This window comes from Neovison vison, chromosome 13 (assembly GCF_020171115.1).
Source record: "Neovison vison isolate M4711 chromosome 13, ASM_NN_V1, whole genome shotgun sequence".
Taxonomy (NCBI): domain Eukaryota; kingdom Metazoa; phylum Chordata; class Mammalia; order Carnivora; family Mustelidae; genus Neogale; species Neogale vison.
In genome coordinates, this window is record NC_058103.1 from 115,648,266 (window position 1) to 115,665,425 (window position 17,160).

Sequence of the window (17,160 nt, forward strand, 5' to 3'; positions counted from 1 at the left end):
TCTAGAGTTAAAGTGTTTACAGGTACTGGCTATTTGTTCTTCCATCTTAAGGAATCATACACATTACTGATTCTTTTTAACTGTAGGATTTTTGTAGAAATCTGTTCTAAGTTTTTCATTCCCTTCGCTCATTTCTCCTGTTTTTTTTTCTTTCACATAGGAATGAACAAAAGATGTACATGATATTATTACTATACAAGGTTTATGTAGAGAAGCCAAATTTCCATTCATGCATTCTTCACATATCTGTGACGCTGCTTTCCGTGTCTGAGCTTTCTGCTAAGTTCTGCTGTAATATGGGAACGGGATTGAGACCCTTCAGTTTAACGTAAAATAGTACCCCCCAACTACCTTTCTCAAGATGGTCTCAACTTTTTGTTTAAACTGTTATGTACAGTGAGCAAAACAGACCTATTCTGTGCTCCTACACGGACCTTGTAGTTTGGTGAAGTGTCAAATACCATACTTCCTTTTAGGCAGCAATCAGTTGCCATCAGAGCAACTGTCAGAAATTTCAGAGTGTAAGAAATCCACTGATATCCCCTTTTAAATCTTGTGACTTAGAGGGCTAGCTGAAGAGAAAATACCTGTCAATACCTCAAGGATCTTTGAGTAATAACTTCTGTTGCAATAGTATTCTTCTCTGGTGGAACAAGCAATCTCTATGAAGATGGTATGGGTACTGTTGGTTTGGTTTGTTTTAAATAAAAATAAGGTAGTTTAAAAAACTAGGACACTACTGAAAAACACTTAAATCTCTGAAATGTAAATATTCACATATAATCAGGCAAATTGGCATAAGTTCATGTAGAACTAAACAAATTTTATCAGTGATTTCAGGGAAAATAACCAATATCTTAAAAAATTTTAATTCGGCAGATTATGTAGTTCCAAGTAATTTTGTCCACAGAGTAGTTTGGGGCCTTTTTATTACTCTGTCAGGATAGATACAAATCTCTCCTTACATGATCGACAATTCTTAAAGGCCAGCAATTTGTCTAAAACAAATGAATTCTTCCACAATATTTGTTGAAATTCTTGTGTAGTATTAACTGGTTTTTATTCTAGTATGTACAATAGACTGACTGTAATTATGGGCCCAGCTGTGGGTCTCTCAGGTCCCAGGTTAGTCTGGAAGCTTTTAAAAGAAGCCAGATAACTGCATTATCTTCTCAGTTCATAACGCTAGACTGCTAGATTCTTTTGTCCTGTTGTCATAAAATTTGTTAAACATTTCAAATCAATTTAGATATCATTCTAAGAGTATTTTCCTTAACAAATAAATTATAAAAATCAGTATCAGGTTTTATTTTTTATAGATTGGGTTATTTTAGGATCATTTAAATTTCTAATGTTCCCAACTTTTAAAGTAATAATCTCTAGCTTTGTTTTTGTTGAGTCTTTTGTCCAAAATGTACACAGAATTCTTTGATATTATCCTTGAAAACTGGGTCATGCTTGCAGTTACCTCTGTCTCCCTGAAAAATCACTCCTTAAAACTCAGTGATTCCTAAAGCCTACAGAATTGATGGCCAGCTTCCCCATTTGAAATGGCAATGAGAAGACCCTTGTTTGTTCCTTCTCTGAAAGGAAGGCGTGGTTATGACCAGAAAGTCAGTGATGTTTAAGCAAGGACATCAGCAAGGTATCAGACATGTGTGATATTGCTCTTTGCTACTCTCCATATTCTGTGCACTGTTCCACCCCCAAAGGCTTGCTTTCTGAAGAGTTCATTTGACTTAAATTAAGATTTTTTAAATTTAAATTCAATTAGCCAATGTACGGTACATCAGTAGTTTTTGATACAATGTTCAGTGATTCATTAGTTGCATATAACACCCAGTGCCCATCACATCACATGCCCTCCTTAATGCCCATCACCCAGTTACCTTGTCCCCCCACTCACCTCCCTCATCCCCCTACCCACCTCCTTTAACTCAACTGTTTCTGTTTCCCAGAGTCAAGAGTTAAGATTTTTATATGGTATTGTATCTATAGGAATTGCAATGAAAATGAAACTGCACATTCTAGAAGTATTCCTAATCAATGCTGTTTCTTTCCACACCCTTCTTTGTCCAAAGGGAACGTGTTGAGAATACCAGTCGCCCAGGAGAAATGCAGGTAACCATTCAAAACCTAATGCCAGCGACTGTGTACATCTTTAGAGTTATGGCTCAAAATAAGCATGGCTCCGGAGAGAGTTCAGCTCCACTCCGAGTAGAAACACAGCCCGAGGGTAAGTCTTTCACCTGTCCATCAGCCCTACATGTAGGCAGATGATAAGAAGGTCTACCTTCTTGGTAGGCTTGTGTACCATGGCAGTGCGGAAGGTACAGCTCCTTGCCGTCAAGGACCTTATAAATTGGTTAAGGGAGAGCAAATTAATTCACATCAAATTGTGGCAAATCATGTAAGGCAATAGGACTTTGCTGATACACACTCAAATTTTATTGATTCTTTAAGACCTGGCTCAGATGCCTTGTAGACTTTTTCCTCTGATCCTATCTACCTAATATTATACCTCTGTAATTCTAAGGAAAGTAGGCAACACAGTCACTTTTTTTCAAGGAGCTTGATGAGAAGAAAGAGACTAAATAAGAATGTAGATGGAAGGGGGTACCTGATTCTCTTGAGAATATTTTAGGGATGGAAAATGGCTATAACATGTCTTGGCAAAAGATGAGGTAAAGGAAAGAGATGTGTACTCCATCTGGAGGTATTCAGCCTGGGCCGGGAGGTGTAAATGTTGGAGGCAGCCCTCCAAAAATATTTTACACACTTAGCTGAACAAACCAACTTAAAATTTTTTCCATTTATTATGCCACTGTGCAGGTGAAATGAAAGAATTTCTTAGTGCCTTTTTAGGATCATGTTTCCTTATGTGTATCCAATGAATATATTGAAAGTATTTTCAAGGGAATTGGAGGATTATTTTGTTTTCCTTCCTCTTTAATAACTTAGAGGAAAGTTTTCTGTAGCAGCAGAAGTGTGACAAATCCCACCTGTCAGGCTGCACAAAATCATGCTCTCAACATTGAGTGAATAACATGATTCATGACTAAATAAAGCAAACAGCTGTCAGAATAACCACATTCAGGTTTCTCTGCTTCGGTAGCAAAACCATCAAGCTGTGGTGCTGTTCCTTAAGAAAGCTGGTTTGTTCTACCTTTTGCCAGGTTTTTTTCCTGCTCATCAAATGTAATGGATTCTGTAGAAACACCGGCACCAGAAAAACGGTTTTCAAATATAGAATGTCTACCAAAGTGTAGACATGGGTAACCTCTGGAATTTGTGTATAAATTGGGGCTGGAACTTGTCAGTCCATCAGTCAGATGAAAAGAATACAGTAAAAAGGACCGGGAGCTGTTGTAGGAGTTAGAGCGAGACGGACAGTCAGTGAACAAGCCATCAAGTCTTCCCGTCACAAACACGCCATGCAGGGCGTCGTGTCTCCTGCCTGATCGGCTTGAGTCCACGTGTTAGAGTCAGAAGGTGTGCAGCTCCGGGCTCCACCACTAACTTGCCCATCACACAGAACAGTTCTTAGCCAACCTCATCTGCAGACTGGGATGATCATAGTATCGCTCTCGTGTGGGTTAGTGCAAAGACTACGTAAGACGTAATTTAAATACATGTAAAGCACTTTCAGCTGGGCTGATTGTAAGCATTCAATAAACGGTAGCTATTTTAAAAATCATTATTCTATAGTCTTACTCCCTTACTGTTTTCTTCCATGCATACGTTGACATGTCCTTTCTAAACCCGATCTGACATGCTCCTGCTCGTACCTGTTCAGTGATTACTAACACCTACAAGGGATGAGGCAGGCTCCACAGCAGCACGTTAGAAGCTCTTTGTTACCCGGCTGTGTCCTGCTTCTCCGCATTCTCCCTCCCTTCTTCATTCAGTATTTGCCCTGAACCACATTACACTGTCTCCTCACATATCCCACCCATTGACTGGAATAATTTTTCCCTTGGTATCTGAGGACACTGTTCCTTCTGGCTCCCCAGAAGTCTTCCCCAGTCCTTCTCTTGCCTACACACTCCCCTCTCAAAGCTGAGTCGTGTATTCTCTTTCTGTTTTCGTTACAGTCATTATGAAATCTGTTGGCACTTGTGACTCTCACAACTATTTATATGTCTGACTTCCCTCTAGACTGGGAATTCTTTGTGGGCAGGGGCTCTGTCTATCACCGTATCCACACTGTCTGGCAAAAGAAGGCTCTCTCTTTTTTTTTTTTTTTAAGTTTTTTCCTTTAATTGCAGAATAAGTAGCATACAGTGTTATATTAGGTTCAGCTGTATAGAGCAATTCAACAGTTCTACACATTACTCAGTGCTCATCATGGTAAGTGTACTCTTGAATCCCCTGAAGACCCTCTTTTTGTGATGGCTACTTTTACATGCTGCAGTCCTCCTCTAAAACTAGGGATTTTATAAACCACAGGAAAAATTTTGCAATGTTCATTTATTCCTTTGAATACATTTAAGATACTTCACAGATAGTTTTGGTTATAATTTGAGTCATAGAAAGGGAAATGCATTTATATATTATCCTAAAACCACTTCAATCAAATCAGTTGTTTTCTCAGTTTTTATTGTTTTTAAAAACATGGCCAATATGACGTTATTGCTGAGACTGGTGATTGAAGAGTTCAGTAAATTTCATTCCTATCTTGCTGTCTCTAACTTTTCTTTCTAGTTCAGCTCCCTGGCCCAGCACCTAACATCCGGGCATACGCAGCTTCACCGACTTCTATCACTGTCTCCTGGGAAACACCATTGTCTGGCAATGGGGAAATTCAGAATTACAAATTGTACTACATGGAAAAAGGGACTGATAAAGAACAGGTAAAAGATGAAGCCTTTTTTGGTAAGATTTATTTATTTGTTTTAGAGAAAGAGAGAGCACAGTGGGAGGAGCAGAGGAGGAGGGAGAGAGAGAATCTTAAGCAGGCTCCACACCCAGCGTGGAGCGTGACGCAGAGCTCCAACCCAGCACCCTGAGATCATGATCTGAGCTGAAATGAAGAGTGGGATGCTTAACTGAATGCGCCACCTAGGCACCCCAAAGCCATTTTTCAGTCCATTGACTGGAATAGTAGAATTGAAATTTATTGCCCAAAATCAATACTTGCTTGTCTAGAAATCTCAGAAAAAAAAAAAAGTTGTATACAGGAAATGGAAAGTCAGCAGACTCTATTTCTTTGTACCAGGTTATATTCTCTAGTTTTTTTTTTCCAATTTATTTATTTGCAGAAAAACAGTATTCATTATTTTTTCACCACACCTAGTGCTCCATGCAAGCCATGCCCTCTGTAATACCCACCACCTGGTACCCCAACCTCCCACCCCCCTGCCACTTCAAACCCCTCAGATTGTTTTTCAGAGTCCATAGTCTCTCGTGGTTCACCTCCCCTTCCAATTTACCCAAAAGCACATACCCTCCCCAATGTCCATAACCCTACCCGCCTTCTCCCAACCCCCCTCCCCCCAGCAACCCACAGTTTATATTCTCTAGTTTTTATCAGGAAAGGTCACTAAACATCAAGCAATATTTCTCAGTAAATTGTGAGTGTTTCTCATTAATCTGCTTTGATTAAGTAGAATTTCTTAAAAGGGATAAAAATCTGCATCATATCAAATGAAGAATTTGTGTAGTTAATTCTTTATTTTGCAGCATTTCTTTTGGCTGGAGTTGCATGCAAGTAAATTGTTTTATTTTATCCAAGGATGTTGACGTTTCAAGTCACTCCCATACAATTAATGGGTTGAAAAAATACACGGAGTATAGTTTCCGAGTGGTGGCTTACAACAGACATGGTCCGGGAGTGTCCACAGAGGACGTGGCCGTTCGGACGCTATCAGACGGTGAGTCTTTCTTCTTTGGATCACATACCATGCTTGGGGGCCCTGGTCAGATCATGGGCTTTGATAGCAAGAAGATTCCATTAAATCCCAGTTCTACCCCTTTTTTGGACTTTAGTCACTTATCATGTCTGAACATGCTTCTTTATGCGTAAAATGTAGATAATACCAACTTCATTGGGTTTAAAAGATTTACTGAGAGCGGGTGGGACATGCAGTGCCTGGTACTGAATAGTTTCTCATGTTTTCATTTTTAGTAGGAGCTTTTGTATAAGTAAGTCTTACTGCTTGTTCATAACACGAACCCTTATCAATCATATTTTTATACTGAATAGCTCTTCTTAATTCCTCGCTATTTTGTGACAGTTTCATTTCTTACCTGTGGCTGAATTTCTAAGCTAAGTTGTATTCATGTAACTATGACCTAGAGCAGTATTTTTCAAACTATAGCTTGCCAAGGGGATTGAGTATGTCAAGACTGGGATTTTCTGTTTTTATTTTTTACTATTTTTAATTTAAATTCAATTAATTAACATATAGTGTATTATTCATTTTAGAAATAGAGGTCAGTGATTCATCAGTCTTCTATAACACCCAGTGCTAATTACATCATGTGCCCTCCTTAATGTCCTCATCATCCAGTTGCCTTCACCCCTCCAACCCCTTTCCCCTCCAGTAACCCTCAGTTTGTTTCCTCTGATTAAAGTCTCCTAAAGAGTCTCCTATGGTTCGTCTCCCTCTCTGATTTCATCTTGTTTTACTTTACCCACCCTTCCCCTATGCTCCTCTGTTTTGTTTCTTAAATTCCACATACAAGTGAGATCATATGATAGTTGTCTTTCTCTGATTGACTTATTTCACTTAGCATAATACCCTCTAGTTCCATCCACGTGTTGCAAATGGCAAAATTCCTTTTTTTGATGGCTGAGTAGTATTCTATTGTATATATACCATATCTTCTTTGTCCATTCACCTGTCAATGGACTTCTTTCCACAGTTTGGCTGTCGTGGACATTGCTGCTGTAAATATTAGGGTACAGGTGGCCCTTTGGATCACTACATGTTTATCTTTTTTTTTTTTTTGGTCATAAAATAATGGATATTTTATTCCAGCTCTGGGGAATGAAAGAAGGGGGAGTGGAAACACATCCTTCTACACACCATTCTAATTTAGCTGACATTAATTTGAAAAAGCTAAAGCAAATATGTGTATGTATCTGTATAAATATTTATATATACACATACATATTTCACCAGTGTTTATATATTTACTCTATTTTTCATAAACACCCTTAAAATTCATTAAATGCATCCCAATACTTCGGCCTCTTCATCAATCATTTAATATTGTTTGGATTAAATTCGCAGTTTGTGTTTTAATCCCTTATGTGTGATTGGTCAAACTGTACATTATATTAGAAGATATGAGAGAAAAACTTTGTTTAGAAGTTATACCCTGGAAAAAAAAAAGTTATACTCCGTGTCAGTTACCCTTTACATGATTTTTCCATCATTGTTTTCAACTTCATACATGTTGTAGTTCTCTACGCAGAGCATTTCAGCTTCTAGTGCTGCAGGCATCTTCTAGATGGAATTGCCTGGATCCATGAGCTGGGGTCAGGCAGAAACTGTGTAGCCCCAGAGGTGGATTCTGATTGTGACTTTGTTTCAGAGCTGAGTTCCGTGGGCAAGGGTACTGAGTATTTCAGCTGTTGTTTTGGCAGGTAGTTCTGTTGCAGCACAATTTCCCAACTTAGATTTTTCTTTAGGTTTAGGAAATGACTCTTTGTTGATTTTTGTCCACAATGATTTAATTGCTTCATAAATTTGCTGGCTTGTAGGATATGCCTTTTTCCCAGTTACCTTTGCAATTATTACTGACTGAACTGGGTAGCAAACAGTTGCTCCTAAAGAGGCCAGTCCCAGTGGGTAAGCAATTTTCTTAAACCTAGAGCCTTTTCTTGCTGAAACCACACCTGCCAATCCTGAAACTGTAATCTCTCCAACTTTTGGAAGAAGATCTTGAGGTGGATCCTTCAGATAGATATATGCATCTTTTCCAAATTGAACTGTACCCATTATTCCATTTTTCACAAACACATAAACACTATTGCACCAGCCAATATAATGACCAGTTGTAGTGCAGATGGATGCTAAGCCCATTTGTAAATGACCAGGCTGCTCTTCGACATGTTTAAACTGCAGAGGTGGTGCAGTCTGTGTGGGGAGCTGCGCTGGCTGTACTAGCTGCTTTTTGTATTCTTCTGTAGCCGCAAGCGCAGTTACAGATGCACATATCAGACCTGCAGGTACTATCGTCAGCTTTCCCATCCTAACAGCCGCCATGTCTGTGACCTTCTCCACCTGAGTCCTCATATGGTGGGCAGAGAGCCCTACATTGGTATCTTTAAGACCAGCATTAAAAAAAAAAAATTATCTGTAGTAGAACAGAAAATAACAGTGTTTATTGCAGTTAATAAATATATATAGTTTCCTGAAAGTTGTAATATTTTTCAAGAATTCAGGCCTGTTTGTGTTATTTGTAGAATTTTCCTCAGTTTGGATATGTCTAACAGGGAAATTCTATTAAAAAAATATATAAATAAACTGGCCTGGCTTCTTAAAAAATATTAGTCTCATGAAAGAAAACCAGTTGGGGGGGGCAATAAAAAAGTAAAAGAACAATTCAGAGAAAAAATGGGACATTATCATTCTAGAATCTAGGTTAAAGAAAAATAAAGACACATGAAATAAAATAAAACATGTATTATCTTTGACTGGCTTCTGGATCTGGGGGTAAAATTAGCTATCAAGGGCAGTATTAATGTTGGGTAGATGTACCGTTAGGCAATTTTTTTTTTTTTAAACGGAGGGTTTTGTTGTTGTTGTTGTTGTTGTTGTTGTTGTTTAAGGTTTTATTTGACAGACAGAGATCACAGTTAGGCAGAGAGAGAGGAAGGGAAGCAGGCTCCCGGCCGAACAGAGAGCCCGATGCGGGGCTTGATCCCAGCACCCCGGGATCCTGACCTGAGCCGAAGGCAGAGGCTTTAACCTACTGAGCCACCCAGGTGCCCCTGTTAGGCAATTTTAAGTATTAGGTATGTTATTAGTTACGTTACCTAACTTTTTAAAATTTTGACATTTAAAAAAATTGTAATTCTAGTATAGTTGCCACAGTGTTATATTAGTTTCAGGTGTATGCAATATAGTGATTCAGCACTTCCATACATTGCTCACTGCTCACGGTGATAAGTGTGCTTTTAATCCCCTTCACCTGCTTCACCCATCCCCCGCTTGTCTCCCTTCTGGTAACCACCAGTTCTTCATATTTAAGACCCGGGGGGTTTTTTGTTTGTCTCTTTCTTTGTTCATTTTTAAAGTTTAACATGAGTGAAATCATGTGGTATTTGTCCTTTTCTCTGATTTATTTCACTTATTAGCATTGTATGCTCCAGATCAATCCATGTTGTTGGAATAGCAAGATTTCATTCTTTTTTTATGGCTGAGTAGTAGTCTATTGTGTGTGTAGGGGGTGTGTGTACACATACCACATCTTTATCCATTAATCTATCTGTGGACATTTAGGCTGCTTCTATGGTCTGGCTATTATAAATAATGCTGTGTAAACATAGGGGTGCATGTATCTATTTGAATTAATGTTTTTTTATTCTTTGGGTGAATGTCCAGTAGTAGAATTACTAGATCATATGGTAATTCTATTTTTAATTTTTTGAGGAACCTCCATGCTGTTTTTCCCAGTGGCTACACCAGTTTGCATTCCCATCAAGTGTACACGGGTGTTGCTTTTCTCCACATCCTTGTCAACAGTTGTTTCTTCTGGTTTTCATTTTAGCCATTCTGACTGGTGTGAGGTGGTATCACATTGTGGTTTTGATTTGTATTTCCCTCCTGATTAGTGATGTTGAGCATCTTTTCATGTGTTTCCTGGTCATCTGTGTGTCTGCTTTAGAGAAATGTCTGTTCGTGTTTTCTGCTGTTTTTCATTGGGTTTTGGTGTTGAGTTGTTTTGGTGTTGAGTTGTAGAAATTCTTTATATATTTTGGATACTAAGCCTTCATCGGATATGTCATTTGCAAATATCTTTTCCCATTCAGTAGGTTGCCTTTTAGTATTGTTGATTGTTTGCTGTGCTGCAGGAGTTTTTATTTTGATGTAGTCCCAGTAGTTTATTTTCGCTTTTGTTTCCCTTGCCTCAGGAGACATATCTAGAAAAATGTTGCTATGGCCAATGTCAGAAATTACTGCCTATGCTCTCCTCTAAGATTTTTATGGCTCCAGGTCTCACATTTAGGTCTTTAATCCAGTTTGGTTTTATTTTTGTGTATGGTGTAAGAAAGTGCTCCGGTTTCATTCTTCTGCATGTAGCTGTCCAGTTCTCCCAAAATCATTTGGGGAGTTGAAGATGTTGAGTTTTTTTCCCATTGCATAGTCTCACCTCCTTTGTTGAAGATTAATTGACCATATAATTATGGGTTTAGTTTTGGGCTCTCTGTTCTGGTCTATTGATCTATGTGTCTGTTTCTGTGCCAGTACCATACTGTCTTGATTACTACAGCTTTCTAGTATATTTTGAAATCTAGGATTGTGATACCTGCAGTTTTGTTCTTCTCTTTCAGGATTGCTTTGGCTCTTCGGGGTCAAATTTTAGGATGATTTGTTCTTCTAGTTCTGTGAAAAATGATGCATTTTGTTAGGGATTGTAGTAAATCTTTAACTTGCTTAGGGTCGTATGGACATTTTAATAATATTTGTTCTTCCAGTCCATGAGCATGGAATGTATTTCCAGTTGTTTGTGTCATCTTCAGTATCTCTCATCAGTGTTTTATAGTTTGTAGAGTACAGGTCTTTCACCTCCTTGGCTAAGTTTATTCCTAGGTATTTTATTGTTTTTGCAACAACTGTGAATGAGATTGTTTTCTTAATTAATCTTCCTGCTAGCGTATAGAAATGCAGCTGATTTCTAAATAATATTTTGTACTAAGATTAAATTTTCTGAATGTGATTGTTTTGTTATAGTTTTGTTGGAGAATGACCTTGTTCTTAGGAATATATAGTATAGTATTAAGGAGTGAAGAATGATGATGACTGTAGCTATCTCTCAGATGATTGAGAAATAGTATGTAGACACATAAATATGTGTGTCTAAATAATGTGAAGGAAATAAAGCAGATGTGCCAGGACATAAAAAATTCGTGAATCCAGGGAAAGAATACGTAGAAGTCATTGTCTTATTCTTGCCACTCTTTTCTGTGTCCTTGACATTTTGCAGGATTAAGCATTGGGAAAAATAAATACAAACTATAGTTTGGTTAGCTAGCTGCATAAGCCATTTGGCCAAGACTTTTGAGAAAAGTTGAGGGAAAACATGTAAGTTGTAAAATCTGTACCTGAACCAGTTCTAGCTTTACAAAGTGGGTTGGCATGCTGACTGCATTGCCGGGATCTGAGTCCATGTGAGCATGTGGTTACGGCGGTTCTGCAGAGTATGACACATCTTGGTTCCTCCATTAGCTGAAACAAATAGCTCAGTCACCTTCACTGCCTTGAACCTCCTTTATAGTTTTCTCATCTATAAAATGGGAATAATTATAGAAACTCCTTCATGGAATTGTTGTAAGGATTAAGTACCTGCCATTTAGGAGCATGCAGCATATCTTAGCTAGGATGATGGTGATGATGATGATGATGATGATGATGATGATGATGGTGATGATGAAGACACCAGCAACAGCCTGTGTCGGCTGCCTCTGCAGCTAAGTCAGAGGTTCTGAACTGGAACCATTCATAGACTTTTTTCAAAACGCAGCTGCATAAGTCCTACTCCAGATCCTCTGTTCATGAATCTCTGGGTTGAGGCCTGATGCTCTGTGATAGCACAAGATACAACAATGAGCAAGACACAGTCTCTGTCCTCCAGAAGCAGATAGCGCAGTGGGCACTTAGTCAATATCTGGTCACCAGATGTCAGAGAAAAGGAGAGAGAAGTTTCCATGGATGTACTAGGAAAAAGGAGTTAAAGTCAACTTCTGTGAGTGGAGGGGAAATTAATCAGGGGGTTTACTTACATTCTTTTTGCTTGCTATAGTTACTACAAAGAGGGATGCTGGAAGGTGTGTGGATCATAAAATTTGAGATAGCCCTGTCTTGTGTTCTCATATGTGAGAAACTAAAGTAATGCAGCTGTTTGTTTAATCAGTACTCCCAAACTTCTCATATTGAAATGAGTGTTCCCTGCTAGAAAAGTGGCCTTGGGAAGTCAAATCGTTTCTTTACTGAAGCTGTCATTGTAAATACCTCTTTATTCTAATGGGAATTGCCTTCAAAACCAGGTTAGGAACCCCACAAGAATGCAGTGCTCACTGATTTATGTGCCTCGTATTGTGGACTCGTAACAGCGTTACCCAGTATGTTGACTTGCCGTTTTTCATTAGAGCTGTTTTTAGAAAATTTGTAGTTCTTCCCCAAGATAAAGATATGCCATCAACAAGGATATTCAAAAGAATATGTTGAAGGTTCAGAATATGTCTGGGTTCTAGAAAAGTCTAGAGTTACTGTCATATCTTTGAAATAAGTATCTGACTTCCGAAAGTTTCTGACTTTGAAATAAGTACCTGACCTGGATATGGGTGCCTTTATAAGAATGTCTCTCTTTTTTTAAGTGAATCAAATGTGGCCACACCTTATCCACAGACTGCAATCAACATGAGAGGCATTGGCAGCTAGCCTTCGGCCTTCAGGTTGCAAATTAGTGTTTGAGATGCGCATTTGTGTAAAGTCTAGCCAGGAATATCACATGTTGGGGTGATTTGTGGGTGACTGAAAAAAAAATTTTTTTTCTTTTTTTTTTTTCCTGTCCAGTTCCCAGTGCTGCTCCTCAGAATCTGTCCTTAGAAGTAAGAAATTCAAAGGTAAACTTTGTATTGCTATTCATTTTTACTGGCATATTGTTAAGTCTCAGAAAGGCTTATGGAGAGGGAAATTTGACATCAGCAGAATCATGATCAAGCAGAGAAGTAAGGTGTCATAGATATTATCCCTGCCAGTAAAGCTGGACTTAGAAACCGACTCTGTGTTTTCTGTTTAACTTTACTGCCTTTCTCTGATGCCAAGATTACTTTAGTCTTTCTTCAGATACATTGTGGTTTTGCAGATTCTGACATTATAGATCTTAGCAGTTCAGAACACTGGTGATAAGATGGGAAGAAGTAAGTTGTTTATGATACCATAGCCCCTTAGCTCTGTGAGATGAGCCCACTGTGAAGTGAAGGTAGACATCCGTCAGAATGGTGCATAGGCTCAGACTCCCCCCTAGCCAAGTCCATTGTACACTGAAGACCACGTGTACCTCTCACAGGCCCAGAGACACTTCTGGACTACATTGACAACTGAGACACTCAGTCCTTTCAAAATTACCGTGGGAATCCTTGTCCTTTAATTAAAAACCAGCTATTAATTAATGATTCCTTTCTTGAAGAAGAGTTTTAGGCAGAAATTATCTAATTTAAGCCATTTCACAATAGAGATGGAAGAGAACCTTACACCTAATCATAGTTTACTTCTAATCTATGTGCCTCTGACCTCATACTCTCCTTCTGAAAGCTTTACTGAGTCTTTTGCCTAGTGTCTAAATACCCAGGAGAATAAGGGCCCAGAGCATACTGCCTGCAAATGTAATCTTCCCATTTGATCATTGAGGATTTTAAAATTAAAAAGAATTTTGAGTGATCCCTAATTAAAACTCTGTCTGAGTACCCTGCTACCTCTATATCAGTGAATTCAGGATAATGATATATAAAACAGGACCAAGCTTTTGACATATTCAGTGTTTTCCCTGTAATCTTGTCTTTCCCAGAGTGTTGTGATTCACTGGCAGCCTCCTCCTCCAGCCACACAAAATGGTCAGATTACTGGCTACAAGATTCGCTACCGGAAGGCCTCCCGAAAGAGTGATGTCACTGAGACCTTGGTACCTGGGACACAGTCGTCTCAACTGATTGAAGGTAAGCTGCCTTGCGTATGGCTGAAGATAGGAGACGGCATCTTTCTTAGGCATTGAGTTATGCTAGTCTAATGACTGCTCTGAGCAGCTGACTTGAAGTGAAAACAGTTCAAAATAATTTGTAATGGTTCAGTCTACTTCTGACTTAATAAAAATTAATGGAACACAATCTTATAGGTTCTGTCATCTCTATTGAGATTGTGTTTGAGTTTTATTTCTTTTCTTGTGGTTTTCTGTATTTCCCATATTTTCTTTTATATATATTGTGTGTATATATATATATATATATACACACACACACGTGTTCCTCAACTTACACTGGGGTTATGTCCCAATAAACCCATCAAAATTTGAAAATATCCTAACTCAAAAATACATTTAACACACCTAACCTACCAAAATCATAGCTTAGTCTAGCATACCTTAAACATGCTCAGAATACTTACATCAGCCTGCAGTTGGGCAAAACCATCTAACACAAAGCCCATTTTATAACAACTTATTGGATATCTCATGTATTTTATTGAATACTGTACTGAGAATGAAACACAGTGTTTTAAGTGTATAAGGCGTTTACCCTCGTGATCTCAAGGCCAACTGGGAGCTGTCACTGCCCCTGCCAGGCATCACAAGAGAGGATTATGCCTCCTATCGCTAGCCTGGGTAGGAGAAAGTCACAACTCAGAATTTGAAGTACAATTTTTCCTGCATGCCGATTGCTTTTTTACCATTGTAAAGTCAAGAAATAGTAAGTTGAACCACCCGAAGTCTCTATTGGTTTTTTGCCATCTCAAAACAAGGTAAAACAAAAGCCAAAAATCTCCTCAATGTAGCTGGTAGCAGAGGTCTACAAAATGATTTTTATAACACTGATACCACTCCTGTATGTGTATGTGGCCTGAAACATTTGTGAATAGCTGTAGCAATGCAGTAATCTTTCTTAGACTTGCTACTACTTGCTACATGATAAAGGGTTAGAGAATTCTGTCCAGGATAGCTACTTTTGTGTCGTTTTCCCTTTGTGTGCAGCAGAGCAAGTGGTGTACTTGGTAACAGTGCATGTCCATCACCGGCTTTCTCTATAGAAGACAGAAGAGCCGCATCTTCTTCCCTCAGTAGGGGGAGTAGACTTGGCTCTGCAAGGGCCAGTTGGCTTTGCAGGAGGAGCATGGGAAGAAGAAATGCTTTTTGCTCTTTGGATATTGGGACTGTGCTTGTAAAGAATAAAGATAAATGCCCCTAAGAAATTATTTTGGGGGTTTCTAACAGAACTAGTAGAAGAAAACTGCAAGAATTGGAGATATTGACATCATTATCTAAGCCCTGAGAATGAATTTCATCACCCTTGGGGACCTCTCAGCTTCCCTTACGTTGCCCCCTTCTTGGTAGAGAAGCTTGACATCAACCACTTTCTTATGCCTCCAGCGGCCAAGTTCTTGAGAGGACCAACATCTAGGGTCAAAAGTGTAATGGGATGAGTGTCTAAGACTTGAGTGAGTCTCTTGACAGTGAAAACATGTACTCCAGTAGTCCCACAAGCTTTTCTCCTTACTCCTCACCTCGAAGATGGGATTGGCTTCTTTCAAAATAGGTGAATGTTTGTCTCCAGGGGTAGCTTTCAGTCCTTGAGTTTCTTCACATGAACCCCACAGCTCTACGCCATGACAGGCAGGCATGGTTGCGGTGGTGTTGCTGAGATATCTCACTAAAGGAGTGTTACAGTACAGTCAGCTGTTCTTAAAAATCAGCTACCATGAGAGACTCAACTCCGGGAAACAAACTGAGGGTTACAGAAGGGAGAGGCCTAGGGGGAGGGGGTAGCCAGGTGATGGGTATCAAGGGGGGCACGTGTCGAGACGAGCATTGGGTGTTGTACACCGCTAATGAATCGTTGAACACTACATCCAAAACTAATGAGGTGTACTGTGTGTTGGCTAATTGAAAATTTAAAAAAGCAGTTGCTGATTTGACTCCAAATATGGATAACATTTCCCATCCGCAAGTCTTTTATTTTGAATATTTAGTAGTAGATATTTACTGTATACCAGGCACTGTCTTTGTTGCTAATAATGTGAAAACAATATAGTTCTGGGCCATAAGGAGACTGTTTCATATACATGTTATAGATATGTTACATAATGTTTCTTATACGTGTTACATATACTATTTTCATATACATCTTATAACAATTATAAAGTCTGGTTTGAGCTGATAACTTCACTGTAATTGCGTAGAAATATTTTACACGTTACTTTCCCCCCACAGAGGACTGTTCATTTTCTCAATGAAATGTTTGATGTGTAAGCAAAATAATCACCTTTAATGTAAAAATAGCTTTTTCTTTATGGAGAAAATCTTAGCATTTTAAAATCATATTTAGGTTCATTTGCTTAACAGACTTTATTGAACTCGTATTAGCATGTGCTTGCACGAGGTATATGATGGTGAGCAAAAATGGACATCTTTGCTCTCTTGAAGCATTAACCTGAAGCTTGATCAGTATCAGAGAGCAGTGTGGATTACAAGGATCCTTTCCTGAACCACAAACTACATGACCCTGTGCTAGCCAGAAGTAATTGTTGTTTCTTCATTTTGCACCACTTACAGCACTTAACACATTCTGCCGTATCTTTATAATACGAATTGTGGGCCTTCGTTTGAGTCTATGAACTCTGTCGGTTACCTGGGGGGAGAGGAACTCTTAGCCTCTCTACACACGCATCTCTAGCTCACACGTGTGTGCACGCACGCTCACTCTCACTTGCTCTCTTACACTGTAACTCTCCAGAGGGGAGGGAATGATAATTTGATTGGTTGAATTCTTTTAGGACCTCAGTGGAACCATGTTTGCCAGTGGCCTATATTATTTGTCTGTTAACAATGACAAACACATGCATAACCCTCTCTGGCACTTTCTGGTCAGTGTATGCAGGAAGGTGACAGGTAAACGGACTTGGGTCCAGCCATTTTGCTTCTGCTTCTGCCTTGCTTGTTGCTTTCTCATGGGCAGACAGCCTCACGATGGGCCTGCTAAGAACAGAACCATCCATCTCTTCTCTCACCACGTGACAGGATTCAGTAACTGAGCCGTCCTGCATCCTGGCCACGTCCTCTCTGCCCCTGTGGTTCTCTCTTTAGAGCTTCTGTGCATTGCTACTGGCCAAAGATCCCAATATTTCAGTATAGAGAGGTAGGATCATTTCTCATATCCTCATAAGATGTAATGCGATGTCTAGTATTTAAGTGCTCTAAGATGTATACATGTGAACT

The 17,160-nt window shown here is 39.1% G+C and overlaps 1 protein-coding gene across 8 annotated transcripts in view; it reads left to right on the forward strand.

Moving 5' to 3' along the window:
- Window positions 1-17,160, forward strand: part of NEO1 (neogenin 1) — a 238,380-nt gene that overhangs the window by 182,937 nt on the left and 38,283 nt on the right. For all 8 annotated transcript variants that reach the window (XM_044231480.1, XM_044231487.1, XM_044231483.1 and 5 more), the window contains exons 9-13: window positions 2,082-2,236; window positions 4,705-4,853; window positions 5,735-5,873; window positions 12,750-12,799; window positions 13,744-13,891. In XM_044231480.1, coding sequence (XP_044087415.1) covers window positions 2,082-2,236; window positions 4,705-4,853; window positions 5,735-5,873; window positions 12,750-12,799; window positions 13,744-13,891 — 641 coding nt within the window. The remainder of the gene's footprint in view (window positions 1-2,081; window positions 2,237-4,704; window positions 4,854-5,734; window positions 5,874-12,749; window positions 12,800-13,743; window positions 13,892-17,160) is intronic.